This window comes from Alligator sinensis, unplaced genomic scaffold (genome assembly GCF_000455745.1).
Source record: "Alligator sinensis unplaced genomic scaffold, ASM45574v1 scaffold469_1, whole genome shotgun sequence".
Taxonomy (NCBI): domain Eukaryota; kingdom Metazoa; phylum Chordata; order Crocodylia; family Alligatoridae; genus Alligator; species Alligator sinensis.
In genome coordinates this window covers 171295-187493 of record NW_005841934.1, presented here as the reverse complement: position 1 = coordinate 187493, position 16199 = coordinate 171295, and the positions used below count along the sequence as shown (strand labels likewise).

At 43.3% G+C, this 16199-nt stretch overlaps 1 protein-coding gene across 14 annotated transcripts in view; it reads right to left on the bottom strand.

Annotated features, from left to right (window-relative positions):
- The window catches only part of MAGI1 (membrane associated guanylate kinase, WW and PDZ domain containing 1), a 182105-nt gene that overhangs the window by 98732 nt on the left and 67174 nt on the right, over positions 1-16199 (bottom strand). For 13 of the 14 annotated variants that reach the window (XM_025199015.1, XM_025199016.1, XM_025199017.1 and 10 more), the window contains exon 1: positions 15743-15773. The exons of the other annotated variant lie outside the window; for it this stretch is intronic. In XM_025199015.1, coding sequence (XP_025054800.1) covers positions 15743-15761 — 19 coding nt within the window. In that variant the 5' untranslated portion in view covers positions 15762-15773. Of the gene's footprint in view, positions 1-15742; positions 15774-16199 lie in introns of those variants that run through there. 14 annotated transcript variants of the gene reach the window in all.

Below are 16199 nucleotides of genomic sequence, written 5' to 3'. Positions count from 1 at the left end.
CTGAACCGTGCAAGCATTCATAGCTTCAATCTTCGATCTAGATACTTGGGTCTGGTTATCGTCGCCGAGAGGCTGGGCGTCTCCTTAAAGGCTGAAAGCAGCAGGGACACCGCTCTCTGGCACGATCACGAGAGGAGTGGGATCAGGCCCCTCATACTGATGCTTTATCGTCCCCTAAATCCCATGTGTCCCATTTGATTGCCCATCAGAGCATGACTCAAATTAGTCCTTTCAAGACCCTTCTTCCCTTTGCTGAGGTAGCTCGTTCCGCTGTTTTTTTAAAATCATTGAGTGCGGTTTAATTGATATCTATCGATTTCTGTTCAATCGTGTTCGTTTTTGTAAGTGGCCCCCGGAGGCCAAGGGAATTCGGTAAACGTGAAAAGGGATAGACTGGCGGCTTCGCAGATACCACGACAAATGCAGCTTCAGGAGGAAGGGCAGCGTGGGATGCTTGGAGGCACGTGCGCAAGCTGGCCAGGCAGCTGGATCAGGGACAGTTTTAAAGGTATAGAAAACTACACGTAACATGTAACCAGGTATGACTTGTCAGTAGGACGTTTCCTTCTGGAAGGCACCTGTACCTCGGCAAGTGCAACCTCTTCTATCCTCTATACTAGGCTGAATTACATGACTGCACTTATACAGGGGTTTGGCTCTTAAAAAACTGCAGGGAAGATCTCAGCTTCGAGGTAAAGCTGCTAGCGAATAAATTTAGCCACTTTACTGGCACAAGTTTTTGCATGTGATGGGGAAAGAGAGATGGGGTTTTACTCCATCCCCTTGAGAGAGAGCTCCAGAAATCACTCTGGAGAAAGCCACGCTCCTTATGTTACCCGTTGATGATCTGCATTGGGGCATGCCCATTTTCATTGCCCGTCTGAAGGTCCTTACCCAGAAAAAAAATGGTCACGAGCGATTTCATTCATGTTAGTCACCATCACACCTCTCCCCTACTCATGGTTTGCCTTTATCACGGTGCAAATTCTCTGTTCCTGGACTAGACCCTGGATCCGTCAGGGCGTGGGAAGGTGAGGACGAGGGTGAGGGGTGTTTAAGGCCTGAATTCTCAGAAATTATTTAGATGCTTAATTCCTTTCTAGGTTTCATAGTTTCATCGATATTAATGATATTATTCATAGGATGAAATGATATTCATCATACTTAAATGACATTCATCATACTTTTGATTGATCGTAGTCATCTTTTGCGGACTTCTTAGACATAATCTGCAGACCCCGGTATTATAATGCTCTCCACTGACTTTCTTTGCTCCTGCAGACAGGATTCATTAACCTTTTCTCCTCCGCTTTCTCTTTTTTTTTTTTTTTGCAACACTGAAAATGCACCTAAAGTTTTATTATCCCAGCTTGTCTTTTTTTACTGAACAATTCTATCTTTGGTACAATTCCTCCGTTCATTTCGATGGGGGCGTGTGCTTCATCTCGGTGTTCTTAATTTCCTGAAAACGTTCAAGCTGGAGAAATCACAGATGTGCTGGCTGCGAGCGCGGCGGTCTCCAGCACACATGGAAAGCATTAGGCACGCCGAGCCTTCGTGGAAGACAAAAACATTGCATCATCGAGATACCATTTGTCACCTCGCCTGGGTCTCCCGTAATGAACGGGGGAGAAATAAAACCACACGTGTTGTGATATCTTATCTGGGGAAAGACTTAAAAAAAAAAAAAATCCGGGTTGCTATCTAGGCCCAAGATTGCTCTCAGATGCGGCTCTCCTGCCAAGCAATGTGAGCAAGTGTTACTGAATGAGATTCAGAAAGGCAGGGGAAAGCAGAACTCCGCCTCTGCCTTTCTTGCAGCAGAATGACAGGCTGTCGGCTGGACACACGCCTGGCAGATGGCATTTCAAAGAGTTTTCATGAACCATCTGGGATGTGTACAATGATTACAAACCACACTTACAACAAAGCCAGAAGGGTTTCTTCTTGACAGGGAAAAAAAAAAAAAAAAAAAAATGAGGAGAGGCACAGCAAACTTTCCTCCGTTTCTCAGTAACAGAGGCCCGCTAAACTTGATCAGCCTTCCTCGGCTCTTGCATGGTCTAGCACGACTAATTCAGAGCATGTGTGCTAAAGGCCATCCCGACACCTTCCCGGCCAGAGACCCGCCATTGTAACGCTCTGCTGATGAACTTGAAAGAGTCATTAAGTCTCGTTATTAATTATATGCCCGGCGTCAGATTTTTCTTTAGTTTGCATTTCATTGTCTGTAGAGTTGGATGGTCTTGGCTGAGCGAGGGGTTTCGAAAGATCCCTGTGCACTTCTTCTCCGCTACTGGCAGGTCCCAACACGGCTGATGGCAGGATGCACCCCACCCACGATAAGGCGTTCAACTTTAAAACAGGAGCTGTTCATATTTAAATATACTAACCTGCTTGAAGCTTCTTGCTATTAGGCACTCATTTAGCTAATGTGACCCATGCTCTCCCATGCAATTTGCTCAGACCTGCTAATGTTGGGACGTGAAGGCAGGGATGAAGAGGTTATCGACTTCTTGTGCTTGTTATATGCTCCATAAACTTTTACTATATTTGGCTAAAGTATGCCATATTGTATAAAGGTACTTGGTGACTTTAAACACACAGTCCAACTGCTTGTGCTTCTTCGCAAGAGCATAAGGCAGACAAACCGACAGCCCTTTAGGTGACCCCATCCCTTTGGCACAGGAAAGTGAAGCGTCTCAAAAGATCGGCAGCCAACTCAGACAGCTTTCAAAATCATGCATAGACGCCAGCTGTACACTAGCTAGCTCGGGCGCTTTTAGAGCAGAGCATGGGCCCCAAACTTGCTGAGAAACTGGAGAAATACCCAGGCATTGAGCCTGTGCAGAGCCCTCTGGTGCTATGGTTCCCCCCCAAAATTGAGCTAGCTAGCTTGAAACTTGCTCAGGGTTGGCAACCCAACCGCGGCAGTGTGCTCGTACCCTCAGCAAGAATACCATGATGAGGAGATACCAATGAGTCTTCCAAATCCGGTATCCTACCTGTCTGTTTTCAAGACAAATCAGTGTTGCCATTACATCGCCCAACAACCATGTTGACAATTATTCAATGTCAGCCTAAATGATTGTTCATGAGAGATCCAGAGGCTGCTTTATCTCCTTATCATTCAACCAGGGCCTCATGTTAAGTTGTTAATAGCCACCGATGCCCTGCTGCTAAATTAATCAGAATCTTGCTTATTGTAATCTAAGAATAAGACTTCAAAGAGGCCATAATTATTCAATTCAATTACGTTCTCGTTAGAAGAAAACAATTCTCATGCATTGTAACACAACGACTGCATTTAATCAGTCTTCTGCAAGTCATTCTGAAGTGGATTTTCAGAGGTACCGAGCACCGGCACGTCGCACCTCCCATGAACTGAGCTATTATTTTCATAATTGTCTCACCCACTTGGGTTGTGTTGGTTGCTGTTTAGGTCTATCAGATAGACTAAAGGTGAACCACTGATATACCCCATAAGTGATTTGCTTGAAAACATATTTATTCCCGCTGCCATCGGGGATCTAACTACGGACTTTTCTATTCTCCTTAAGAGCACAGTTGCTATAAAATATTTGCTCCGCATTCATCTAAAGGGCTAAATGCCCCAGGTTGAAGAGGCGATAGCAAAACCCTTTGTATGCACAAGGCATGAGCAGTAGCATCATGTAACAAAGATTCAAAGCTTGGTTTTGCGACTGGGATTTTACCAGACATCTTCTTGGCAGCAGTGACACTGTCCTAGTCTATATTCTGGGGGCATCCCAAAAGGGATTTTTTTTTTTCTAAAGCAACTGCAGAAAGAGATTTCCGCCCCCCAGCCCTTTGGAAAATCAGGGGAAAAAAAAAAAAGAAAACACATGTTGTTTAAAGGTCACCGTCTTCTCTCATGGCATCATATAATTTGGAAAGTCTGCTTTGCCTTTCCTGCATCTGTCATCTACATCACGATGATAAAGGGAAGGCAGGGCTAGCTCCACAGATCTGCTGATGGCAAGAAGAGAAGTGAACAGACAGAGACAACCTGTTCTCTCTCCAGAAAAGGCAACTCGATTACTGGCAAGGCTTGAATAAGAACTGATCATCTATGTCATATAATTAGAAATACGCTCTTCTCCCCAGAGCGCGCGGACGCATAATAAAAAGCAATCCCTCCATCACAAATTTGGGGCCCAGCACTTCTCAGTTCGTAGGTACCCCTCCAAACGAGCCCCATTGGTACTTTTCTTCACGAACTGCTGGGAGGGGTTGCATTCTGGACGCGCTCTTACGTTCATTCAAATTAGCATCTCTCATTTGCGCATCTGCGTTGTACAGTTGAACTCTGATAACTGACTCTGTAAAAATGACATCAAGGCGTCCATGCCCGTTACAGATCGAATTTGCTCAGCTTATACACCGATTTCCACGCCCCACCCTTCAAGCTCCTTCTTGAATTTCAAAGTGAAACACTACCCTTTCTTGCTTGTGCATGCTCAAGTGCCACGCTAACCACGACGAGATGCTTCACAGATGCATTTAAGATGCAAGCGATTTATTTCGCGGGGCGGCAGAGGAAGGATATTACCTGTCTTTAGAAATCCGTTCACAATCCTGTTCATGGGGCGCACGCTGGAGCAAACTGCAGCTCATTCTCCTTAGCGGCACAGGCAACGGGTGGACTGAAACCTGATGTGACACCACCAACGCAAACGCCGCAGCCGAATCAGATGGCACCATCGTTACACAACCACGTATCAGACCGCCGCAGTTCAACGCTGTGCGCTTGAATAGTTTTCTTCTGTCATAAAGAGATGCTAAGTGGGCTTTTCAAGAGTTCACATCACTGACCTGAGTCTGAACCTATTCGAATCGGTAGTAAAAACCTAACCAGGTCTAACAGAAAGGTTTGGTCAAGAGCTCTTGACAATCCCCCTCTCTGCCTTATTTTAGCAATTGCTACCAGTTCTCCGCAGCCAGTCCCTGGTCCCTCAACAAAGGGTGCCGTCGTTCTTTCCGGTACGATGTGTCCGATCGCATCAACCCCTCCTTTCCTCTCAAGGAAGTACTGACTTTTTGAATCCACCCTTGAGAAATGATTCAGCTGAACCATGCAGCAAGCGCTCGTCATTCTCCAACCCTCAAGGCAACAAGTTATTTTTGTCCCTTCTCATCCGTCGGAGGTGCTCACGTGATCTCCACTGCTGTAGTATCCGAAAGCTTCATGGTCTCTAACATATTTCACTTCTGGCGGCATCTGTATCCTCATTTATAGATGGGGAGTGATAAAAGAAAACCACTGCGGGCCAAGCCCTCACCTTGGAGGATTTGTTCAAAGCCACATGCGAGTTCAATAGGAGCCAAAGCCACGTTGCCAGGACAGAGGCTTTAACCACATGTTAAATACATGTTCCACGTGTTGCAGGCATCACTGCATGAGTTGCATGGAGTTTGGTTTCCTGATGTCGTGACACAGAGGGCTCGCTGTGGACTGCAGGAAGGATTTAAAGAAATGGGCTGGTTTCTTGTGACTACACGAGGATAAGTGTACCAAAATAGCTGCACTTCCCCAATCCCAAGAAGGTATCCTGCTCATGTAACAGTGTTAGATATGCCACACAACTCTTTGTTTGGTTATCATGTACTTGAAGCATAATCTCCCAAATTCTCAAATGTGATGGGGATCCAGGTTGTAGCCATATTGGTCTAGAGGAAAAGGCAATCAGTTAAGTTATTGTCTTGGGGTGTCTCCATCATATTTGGCAATCAGGACTTGTAGTAGAAGATGATATCTTTTATTAGGCCAACAAGATTTTTGCAAAGTTTTTGCTGGAAAGCTGGCAATTAAAGACCTTTGTTTTGCAAAAATCTTGTTGGTCTAATACAAAGTATCATCTCTACTACGAGTCTTGATTGCCAAATGTGATGGGGACACCCCAAGACAATAACTTAACTTGGGAATAAGGAAACCATGACTACTGGTTTCCTAACTACTGATGATAAAGCATGGATGATAGGTTACAAAATGGGCTTTGTTCATCAACTTGACCAAAAGAATAATTTTATGAGTATATTTTTATATTTAATAGTGTATATCTATCTATCTATCTATCTAGATAGATAAAGATATATATCTATATAGATATAAAAAGATCTCTCTCTCTCTCTCTCTCTCTCTATATATATATATATATAATGGATAAAGATTTTATAATGAGACCTCACTATAATGTTCTGTTAGTAAATCCATCTAAGTAGTGAGGGAAGACTGCCATTTTTTGTGTGCCCAAATTAGATAAACATGAATTAGCAAGGCGATTATCTCTGTATGCTGTTTTTACATACGCTTCACATGTACAATTTAAACAGTCACGATAGTTCAACAGCTACAACACACACAAATGCTCCGGAAATAACAGCAGTCTTTCCAGTGTGGTATTTTTTTTTTCTTTTAAATGGGCTCTGCATATATTTTGGAAGAGGGAGTTGTGTCTATACACCAGTGGCTTTCAAGCTTTTTAGATTCAAGGCACCCCTGGATAGACTTGTGGCACGGCTCGGAAAATGCCAGCTCTTAGTTTTCACTCTTTTTTTTTTTGACTACAGAAAAGTAATAGAGCAATTCTTCGGTCACAAAGAACTCAGAAAGACCTCAACTGTGAATTGCTATATGAAATCTCTGGGTTTATCTTGAAAATGATGTTTGCAAATCTAATGGAGATAACACCCCATGGCACCCGTGAAAGGATCTCAAGGTACCCTGCTTTGAGAATCGCTGTTATAAGTACTCTAATCAGTGCTATTTTAATCAGATGCAAATCACCCCTCATTAGACTCAAAGCAACCCTTGGAAAACAGCAGCTCTTAGTTTTCACTTGTTTTTCAACTATGGAAAAATAACAGAGCAATTTTTTCTGTTGGAAAAAACCTCAGAAAGACCACAACAGGTCAGAATGTTTTTAATATTATGAATCCCTATCTGAAATCTCTGGGTTTAACTTGTAAATCATGATCACAGATCAAACATTGTGTGGTACCCAGCAGCACCCTTGAAAGGATCTTAAACCATCCCAGGATGCCACGTACCCTGGATGAGAATCGTTTCACTAAAGGCATGACACAAGTAACAAATGAAACATTTTGCTGCATGGCTAATCTTAAATGTTAGTTGAGGCAAAAGAACAAGAGAAAAGATTGCCTCTTGCAAAAGTATATACCAAGTCAGGCACTTTCTGTTTGCTACCAGATCGTCAAGTGCTGAGCACAACATTTGGGGTTACAGTAGGTAATACTGGAACATGAACATACTGTAGTAAAAACTGCACTTAGCCTCTAGGCTGCAAAAGGCTTTTGGTTTGGAGATAGGAGGGAATCAAGATCCCATACGTAACAAAAGGCTGCATACAGAAACCTGGAGAACTTAAGAGCAAAGACAGCAGAGCAAGCAATGCAAGTACAGGTCAGGTAAAGTGAGGTCACCAGCTTTCCAGGAGTACTTAAAGGAATGGTATATTATTTAAGAGCACTTTTCATCCTACATAAAACCCCAGAGGAAATGCTTCATTTACTGAAGGCTGCAAGATGGAAACGCACGGAACGAGTACTTGAAGACCTGAGGTTATCTTATCTACAAATAAATACATGTTAATAAATCCTTTGGGCATCATATAGGGCTGCTCCAGCACGTGGCCATCAAGACTGCACAATATGTGGATCCGTGCTGAGGCTCACTCCACCTCCCAGTGCAATCAGCCAGAGTATTCCAGCTGGGTCGGGTCTTCTGTCCTTACAAATGGAACGGGTACACAAATCAATACAGACTTTAGCAAAAAAAGCAAACCCCACCCATTGCTCAGCCATACAGTGGGCAGAACGACCTGGAAGGAATATTTCTTCCCACCTCTAAAAGCTTCCTATAAACTGCTTTCTCCTTCTTAACTGACACTTAAAAAAAAAGAAGAAGTCCAAAACAGGACTAAAGGGGTATGTCTATACATGCACTTTAATGCACAGTAGACTATTTTACTCAGACCTGCTAATAAAAAACTGTGACATCACATAATGTGCAGTAAAATAGTCTACAGTGCATTGAGTCGCGAAAAAGCATGCAAATGTGCTACTGCACGTTGGCACAGTCTAATGGGCCTTAATTTAGTACCTCACTTTGGAGATACTAAATTTAATGCGCATTAGAAAAGGCGCATTAATGCACGTGTAGACGCGCCCAAGCTTGCCACGTCTGTTTTGATGATCTACCACGAAAACTTCTGTTGTAAGACTTATTACAAGTAATTTTTGCTCTCTATGCATAGAGGCACCCACCCACTGAGCTGATTTCTGATGGTTAACCTCAAGAAAAAACGCCTCGTCTCCTTTGCTATTTTCATCTACTTCTAAATACGTTCAGAGGTCTGAGAAAACGGGACCCATTTCTGACCATGTGACACAGATCTTTCTCACTGACTTCAAATGCCCTGATCCTTAATTTGCTGCGAAGTCCTCATCATAAAACAACTCACCTACAACTAGATCTCTGTAAAATAATGTCACAAGAGGAAGGTGTCACGTGAAACATCTTCAATTTAATGCTGAGGTCCTGCCTACAGACTGCCGTAGTAAGCTCATCTTCCCTAACCAGGCGAATTTTTTACAAAACAGCACCCTACCACACTTCTAAGCCCTAAGTGCAGTTATTTAAAACAGTCTTTTCACTGAGCAACAAATGTTGGAGGTATCTTCTTCACGGTATCCCTTCCCCCGTAGCCTGGAGCAGTGAATGCTATAAACCTAATGGACTTCCAACTGTGATAACCTCATCACACTTGTACAAAGCTCTGCATCTCCCGTGGCAGTCCAATTTTCAGCAAGACAGAAGTCTTCTCACTACCAGTCCCTTAGCTGAGATGGCTTTTGCTCACAGACAAATCATCCTATGCCTTGGCTTAATTGATTTATTAAACTGATCTGCTAAAAGGAACTGACCAATAAATGAGGAAAGTTGCAAACAACAGGTATAACCAGGGGGTAGGAGCATGCGGTCATGTAACCACATGGATTCACTTGTAAAATATAAGGAGAGGGTTACAACAGGCAGGACATCAAGCCCATTTAGGATTTTATACCCAATGGAGACTCTCATTTTCTTTACCCGCTATTAAGTTTCTCCCATTTTTTGTATTATATGAGTAATTGTGTACACAAAGCATGGTTTATTTTCTTCTTGGGTGCCACTTTCAGTTTGCTGTATATATTATTCTTGATCAGAAATAAAATCAAGATGCTGCAAAAACTGAATTTAAGGAGGTTACAACAGGCAGGAAATCAAGATATATATATATATATATGTTACACTCCATTTTGCCTCTTCAATAGGCAAATATTATATGAAGATGCTTACAACACTACTATGAAGATGCTTACATCACTATATAATATTTGCCTTTTCAATAGGCAACAATGGAGTGTAAGTCAGGGTTGTTTTAGTATCCTATTACATGAATATTATAATATACATTTCAGTTTCCCAGTGTTGTAAGCATCTTCATATATATATCTATATCTATATATATATAGATATAGATATATATATGTATGTGCGTGTGTGTATACACACACACTATATATATATATATATACACACACACATATACATCACGTGTATGTGTGTACATACATATACATATCTATATACCCACCTATATCTATAGACAGACACACACACACACACACACACATAAAGATGCTTACAACACTATGTAATAGGAAACTAAAACAACCCTGACTTACACTCCATTTCTACCTCTTGAATAGGCAAATATTATATAATGATGTAAGCATCTTCATATAATATTTGCCTATTGAAGAGGCAAAAATGGGGTGTAAGTCAGGGTTGTTTTCGTGTCCTATTATATGAATATTATAATATACATTTCAGTTTCCCAGTGCTGTAAGCATCTTGGTTAGCCAGCTCATAATTCACCAGCTTCTTTGCAGGTGACAGCAAACCATCATCATATTGATAATGTACATACATTTCTCTAGTTACTTTATTGTTTTGTCAGCTGTATACAGATGGCAAGAACTCTACTTCCAGCAACTGTCAATACCACAAATTTCACATGATGACAGGCTATGAAATGCTTTACTTTGCTGGCCCTGATCCAATACTGCACTCCGTGTCAGATTTCCTAACCGAGAGCACTGCTGTTTAGCCTAAATACCTTTTTGCTTCATTTTCCCCCCATTACTCCTACTTATAACCTGCTTAAAACTTTCCAGAGCTTGCACATTTTGCCACTATTTCATTCTCGCAAAATCATTATTAGATCAAGCCATATATCTACTCATTTCATTATCTTCTTCTCAAGCCCCTTGATTTTAGCTCCAATTGGTTGAATACCTGTTGCCTTGTCAATGCCTTTCCCGTACTTGGGCGCCCAGAAAAACACGAGCTCTGTCCTGAGCTATAATGGTGTTAGTGCTTACCTTCCACGTGCACATATTGCTTTTATTCTGAGAAATAGATACAGCGGTGTCTTGGGATCACCACTAGTCACTGGTAAGAATTCAGATCAAACAGAGAACAAACAAAACTCATCACTACTGCATGATGGGTTGATGGTCAATAGACCCAAGTCAATGCTCATCCCACTTCACTCCTTAGTGAACAGATTTTATTAGCTCCTGTTGTTAGTGCTGGCTTAGAGGGGAGGAATATTTTTCCCCACTCTCTTGTCTCAGTTTAGAAATGTTCCTAAGGCACTTAGGGCAAGCAGCGTTTTGCTGGAGGTGTTGCAAAGACATCCCTACAGAGAATGGGTCTCCTGGAGAAATGGAAAGCTACTTTTCCATGCTGTCACCTCACTAAAATGAATACTTCCCCCTTAAATTTTCCTGAAAACATGAAATCATAGTTACACTTTTAAAAAAAATATATGGAGATGGGATTCCTTTAATAGACCCATTTAGCATCTGACTTGCAAGAGAACCGTGGGATTATCAGTGGAACAGGATGTATTTCCAGGACAAGGAACCTCATATGGCAGATAAAGCTTTATCAAAAAAGAAACTTGAAAGTTAAATTCAAGCATTTACTGCCAAAGCAGGAGACATTTATCCTTCAGTAGCTATTTCTAGTTCTCCAAACAACCGATGCAGATGAAGCAATTTAGCCAGATGGATGGTGGGCACAGAAGGCTTTAAAGGTACTCTCTGTGGGCCCAATCCTGCAGAGCAAATTACACAGCATACAGATCAGCGCAATTTTTAACATTTGCAAGGCTGGGGCCTGTGTGTGTCTATGTATTTGGGTTAGCTGTGTCTATCTACTGGGATAAGCGTAGGCATGCCATAGCAGTATAACCATGACCCAAGTAATCTATGGCTTAGACTTTAGCTCCAGCAGCAATCATGAAATCATGGGCTCCTCAGGACATCGGGAATACAACACTCACACGAAAGTCACACCTGGGATGCTAGGGAAGATCATAAGCCAGATAAAACACATTTCCAACCAAGACTGGCTGCTGCACTAAATCATAGTTTGTGCCACCATAAGCCGCTATTCCATTAGCAGTTACCATTCAAACTACTAAGCCATAAAAGAAAAGAGCCAAGGAAATAATATTGTAAAGTAGGAACTCAGTTGATTAGCCGACGCTCGCCTCATTCAGATCACTTCATTCCTCAACGGAAAACGATACTATAAAATATTATCTACAGTATCGCTCGTGCCACTACTGCAGTTCATTTTGCTTTACACTTTCTAGACGGATGAGTCACATTAATTATTATTTTTCACTCTGACTGTTAAGCCACATTAGGCAGCTTTTAGAGGTGAAGAGGAAAACACAATTATTAATGCTTCTAAACATTCACTCAGGAAAAAATAGATGTAGGCTGAGGGGGGAAAAAATCTTTGCTGACACAGTCATGAAAAACATTTTGGCCTTACATCTGTTATTCAGAACTAGACTTCCCCCCACGCGGTAGCTCTGTTTTCACCGTAGCGACTCTCATTGAGCTAGGTCTATGTTCCAAATAAATATATTTTAAACCCACATCATTAATGTCTATTTAGGAATGAATTACCTGTTCTCTAGGTTTTGTTTTTTAAACAAACGGAGTTGTGTTCCCCTCTTTAATTATATGGCAAAAAAACAGACTGAATTGGGTTTTCCAACAGCTCGTTCAGGGTTTTGCTATCTAAAAAGGTGGTTTAGATTTGATGCAAGCTCTTCTAGTTCAGGGCCAGGGGAGGGCAAGCTCAGAGAGATCGGTGTCCATCTCAAAGCTATCCACTCTTCCCTGCCCGCTGTAGCTATTATTCAGAGGACTGAAGACGCATGACCATTATGCAGAAAACTGAAGTTTATTTCCTGGATCGTTTTCCTCAATGGGGTTCTCATTTATTATTTAAAGTATCTGAAATGTGATCTTCCCTGGGGATCTTACGGGAGTTCAATCTGCAGACGAATTCGCCCAGCCCCTCTGACAGATTCAATTGCTCGGAGAGGACGCCGGCGCTCAGTGTGAACAGGGGTGGGGAACTGGGCTTTCAGTGCATAATGAATACAGCAGTAAATCAGGGGAGACTTAACCTGGGCTCAGCACATATTTCTACGCAGAGCATAGCTGCCCAGACGTAAACTTACACTGATGTCTTTCATTTGCACAGAGCTTTTTAAGTGTCTAATTTTCTGGAAGCTTTCCTTATTAGTAAGAATCACTGATTATCCCAGATCCAAATCTCCAGTGCATGCATCAACATCGTTCAGCACAAATGCTTCAGTTAATGGTGCCAGTTGTAACTTTTGCTGATCACATATCAAATTATACGCTGCCCTCTAGGAAAAATAAATGGCTTATTGGACCATTCCCCACTCAATGTGTATGTGTGTATATCCCACTGGTGTCGATGGGGTTACCTGTTTAGACGGGAGAAGACACCCATTTTGCAAAAGTGCTGGAAATATGTACGGGCTTTCTTAACGTGCTGTTTCATGGGGCCCTTCCTCATGTTCCCGTTCTACCTGGAAGTAGCGGCAACAAATTTATTAAGATTCGTTTTGAATTTACAAAAGAAAGAAATGAATTCACTCGGGCCAGTAGAAATCCCAAACAGATCATATCCTCAAATCCTCAAGTTGAGGGGCTGTTGTAAAATATGGAAATGATAAAATAACTATTTGCTCGGCTTTGCAGCATTTTCTAACCCCCTCCTTGAACTGACTCTTGAACTGTGCCCAATTACTGCGCAATTCAAAGCATGCTGGTTTATTTTACACACTGCATATTAAAAAGGGACTGTCATCTCCTGCTGTGAATGAGAGGCTTCCCAGAGACCTGAAATCTGAAATAAAAGATCAGACCTACCATTTAAATCCTTACAGCCATGACCCACTCAGTCTACTCGAATCTGGAAATCCCCGGCACCCCTCCATTCTTCAGTCAGTAGATTATGAAAATAACCCTCTCCCCATCCCACAATGCTCAGGGTACCAGCATAGAACCACTGTCATTTTTGGTAGTGTTGGAATATGCAATTTGTTACACATATTTCCAATAAACAGGGTCCTTAGTATACTTTGCATAGCAATGTAAGCTAGGACCCTGCAGTAACTTGCTTTTCAGACACCTGAGACATAGAGCTAGCTTTTGGTTTTCTACCAGCTCCCTCCACTTTTAAAGCATGTAAGCCTTTAGGTGTTATTACAGAGGAACGCTCTGGAGTTTTACTTCCCTCAGTTTAGACTGGGGTGGGCAAAATACGGCCAATGGGCTGGATCTGGCCTGCAGTGGGTCTTGTCCAGGCCACGGCAGATCCCTCGGTCCCTTGGCCCAGGCGCCGTCCAGCCGCGGTGCGTACTGCTACCCCCTGGGCACACAGCGGGGCTGGGGCGGCTCCGCCGGTGGGTGGGGCGGCTCCGCAGCTGGCCTGCCGGTCTAGACACCCCAGGTGACAGGTGTCTCCTTCTGGCTGCCACTGCTGCTGGCCCGGGTCCCTGCTGGTATGCTGGGCAGTGTGGGTAACCACCAGTACCCATCCAGACACACACCCACACATCCTCACAAACACTCCCCCCCACAAAACTCCCATACCTACCCACCCATATCCACACCTCTCACACACACACACATCCCCACATCCCCCCACAAACCCCATGCCCACCCTTAAATACCCTCCCCACACACAATATACAAGAGTAAGACTTTATTTTGAGCTATTATGCAATCACCTCTATATCCACACCATACAAACACACACAAATCAGGACAAAAATGTTTTTTTTTTTAAACAAAATTAAAATGTGTTATTGTAGATGTTTGATTTTTAGTATATAATTTGTTTTTTTTTCTGGTTCCAAGATGGCAAACCCCCTCCCTAAAATTTCATAGATTTCATAGACATTAGGGCTGGAAGGGACCTCGGAAGATCATCGAGTCCAGCCCCCTGCCCAAAGGGCAGGAAGTCAGCTGGGGTCATAGGATCCCAGCAGGATAAGCATCCAGTTTCGCCTTGCAGGTGTTCAGTGTGGGCGCTTGAACCACCTCCGGTGGCAGGCTGTTCCAGACCTTGGGGGCTCGGACAGGAAAGAAATTCTTCCTTATGTCCAGCCTGAGGAGTACTTTTGGGCGCAAAGGGAGGGACTTCTGGTGGCAAAAGATCAGGGGGCAGGACTTTCAGTCCCAAGACCATGACCAGGGGGTGGGGCACCTATCAAGGGGCGGGGCTACCCTTGTGGCCCTCAACAGCTCACCAACCTCGTTAAGTGGCTCTCCAGCCAATATAATTGCCCACTCCTGCCCTAGATACATACATTAGGAACATGAAGGGAGAGGAAACTAGAAGCTTGCAGGTCAAAGCGTGACAGGGACCGTCTTCTTTTTTTGCAGCGGAAGCTGCTGTATATAATCTGAGTTATCTACATGTCTGAAAGCCAGCTCGATTGACATGCTGAAACGTCTGTTCTGTCTGCAAGGATTAACGCATTGCGTCTCTAGCTGTGGGTGAACAGTGAGGTTAAGACTGCACAGGAGAACGCCCAAGTTACAAATCTCACTAGGAAAAATCTTAACCTATCTGAGCAACTCCTTTGGCAAAGTGAAGCTTCATCCTCAATGCAGCTATATCGCCGACTTCACACGTACGCCTCTCCTCCAACTTCCTGAGCTCTCCAGCTTCTCAGACAGCACGCAGCTGGTTTGGTGTGATATCCATATCTACGGCTCACTCATTTCAACCACAGCTGAACCCAAGAGGCATAGGGGGCACATCTACACCAGACGCTTACTGCACATTGGCCTAATACCACTGCATAGTAGCGTGCCATGGCAAAAACTGTGCCAATAGCCTGCTGCGCAGTGTTATTAGGCTAATGCGCAGTAAGCGTCACTAAATAACTGTGCGCCGGCACTAATGTGCAGTAACTTTAGGTACTGCACATTTAGTACTTTATTAAGGAAGTACCAAACTAAATGCGCAGTATCTAAGGAGTGCCTACGTCCTTAGACCAACACGGCTACAACCTACACCCCTGCAGTATCTAAGGTGCATTAATGAACGTGTAGACATGCCCAGGGAGTTGGTCATGGGGCAGCAGAGCACTCTTTTCTCTGGTTGAATTCCCAGCCCCCACAGCTTTTATTAAACCCCATTTACAAGGCCTCCTGACCTTCCCGCCCCCTCCTCAAGCATCTCCAAGACGGAAAACAGACTCAGCAATAAGCAATTATCTTTCTCACCGTACGAACATACAAAGCTCAGAATCTTTCATCTTTCCAGCTGAATGGAGAGGGCGAAGGGAGGGGGAAGGCAAGACATCACAAGTTTTGCTGCTATAAATATACAAATAAGGAACAGTTATGTGGAGTATGAATATATCAGCCCTTCAAGGCTCTGTTATCTATTGCTTCTAATTATAGCGAACAACGCTGTAAACACCAGAGGTGATAATGAAGCATAGGCCAACTTGTCAAAACGCATACAGTGCACATTGCATCCATCACTTTGGTGCTTTGTCGGCATTAATTTTAACAACCGGCACCGCGTGGGTTGTAGCCTGACATCATCCGAGGCCTTCGGGGAACACAGTGGGGATAAAACTTGGCTGCAGAGGGAAAACCCCACTGAACACAAAGAATGCTTTAAGAAACGTCAGGCTTGTGACAAACTGCTAAACCTCAGGGATTTCTAGGTTAATGCCAAACTGCTG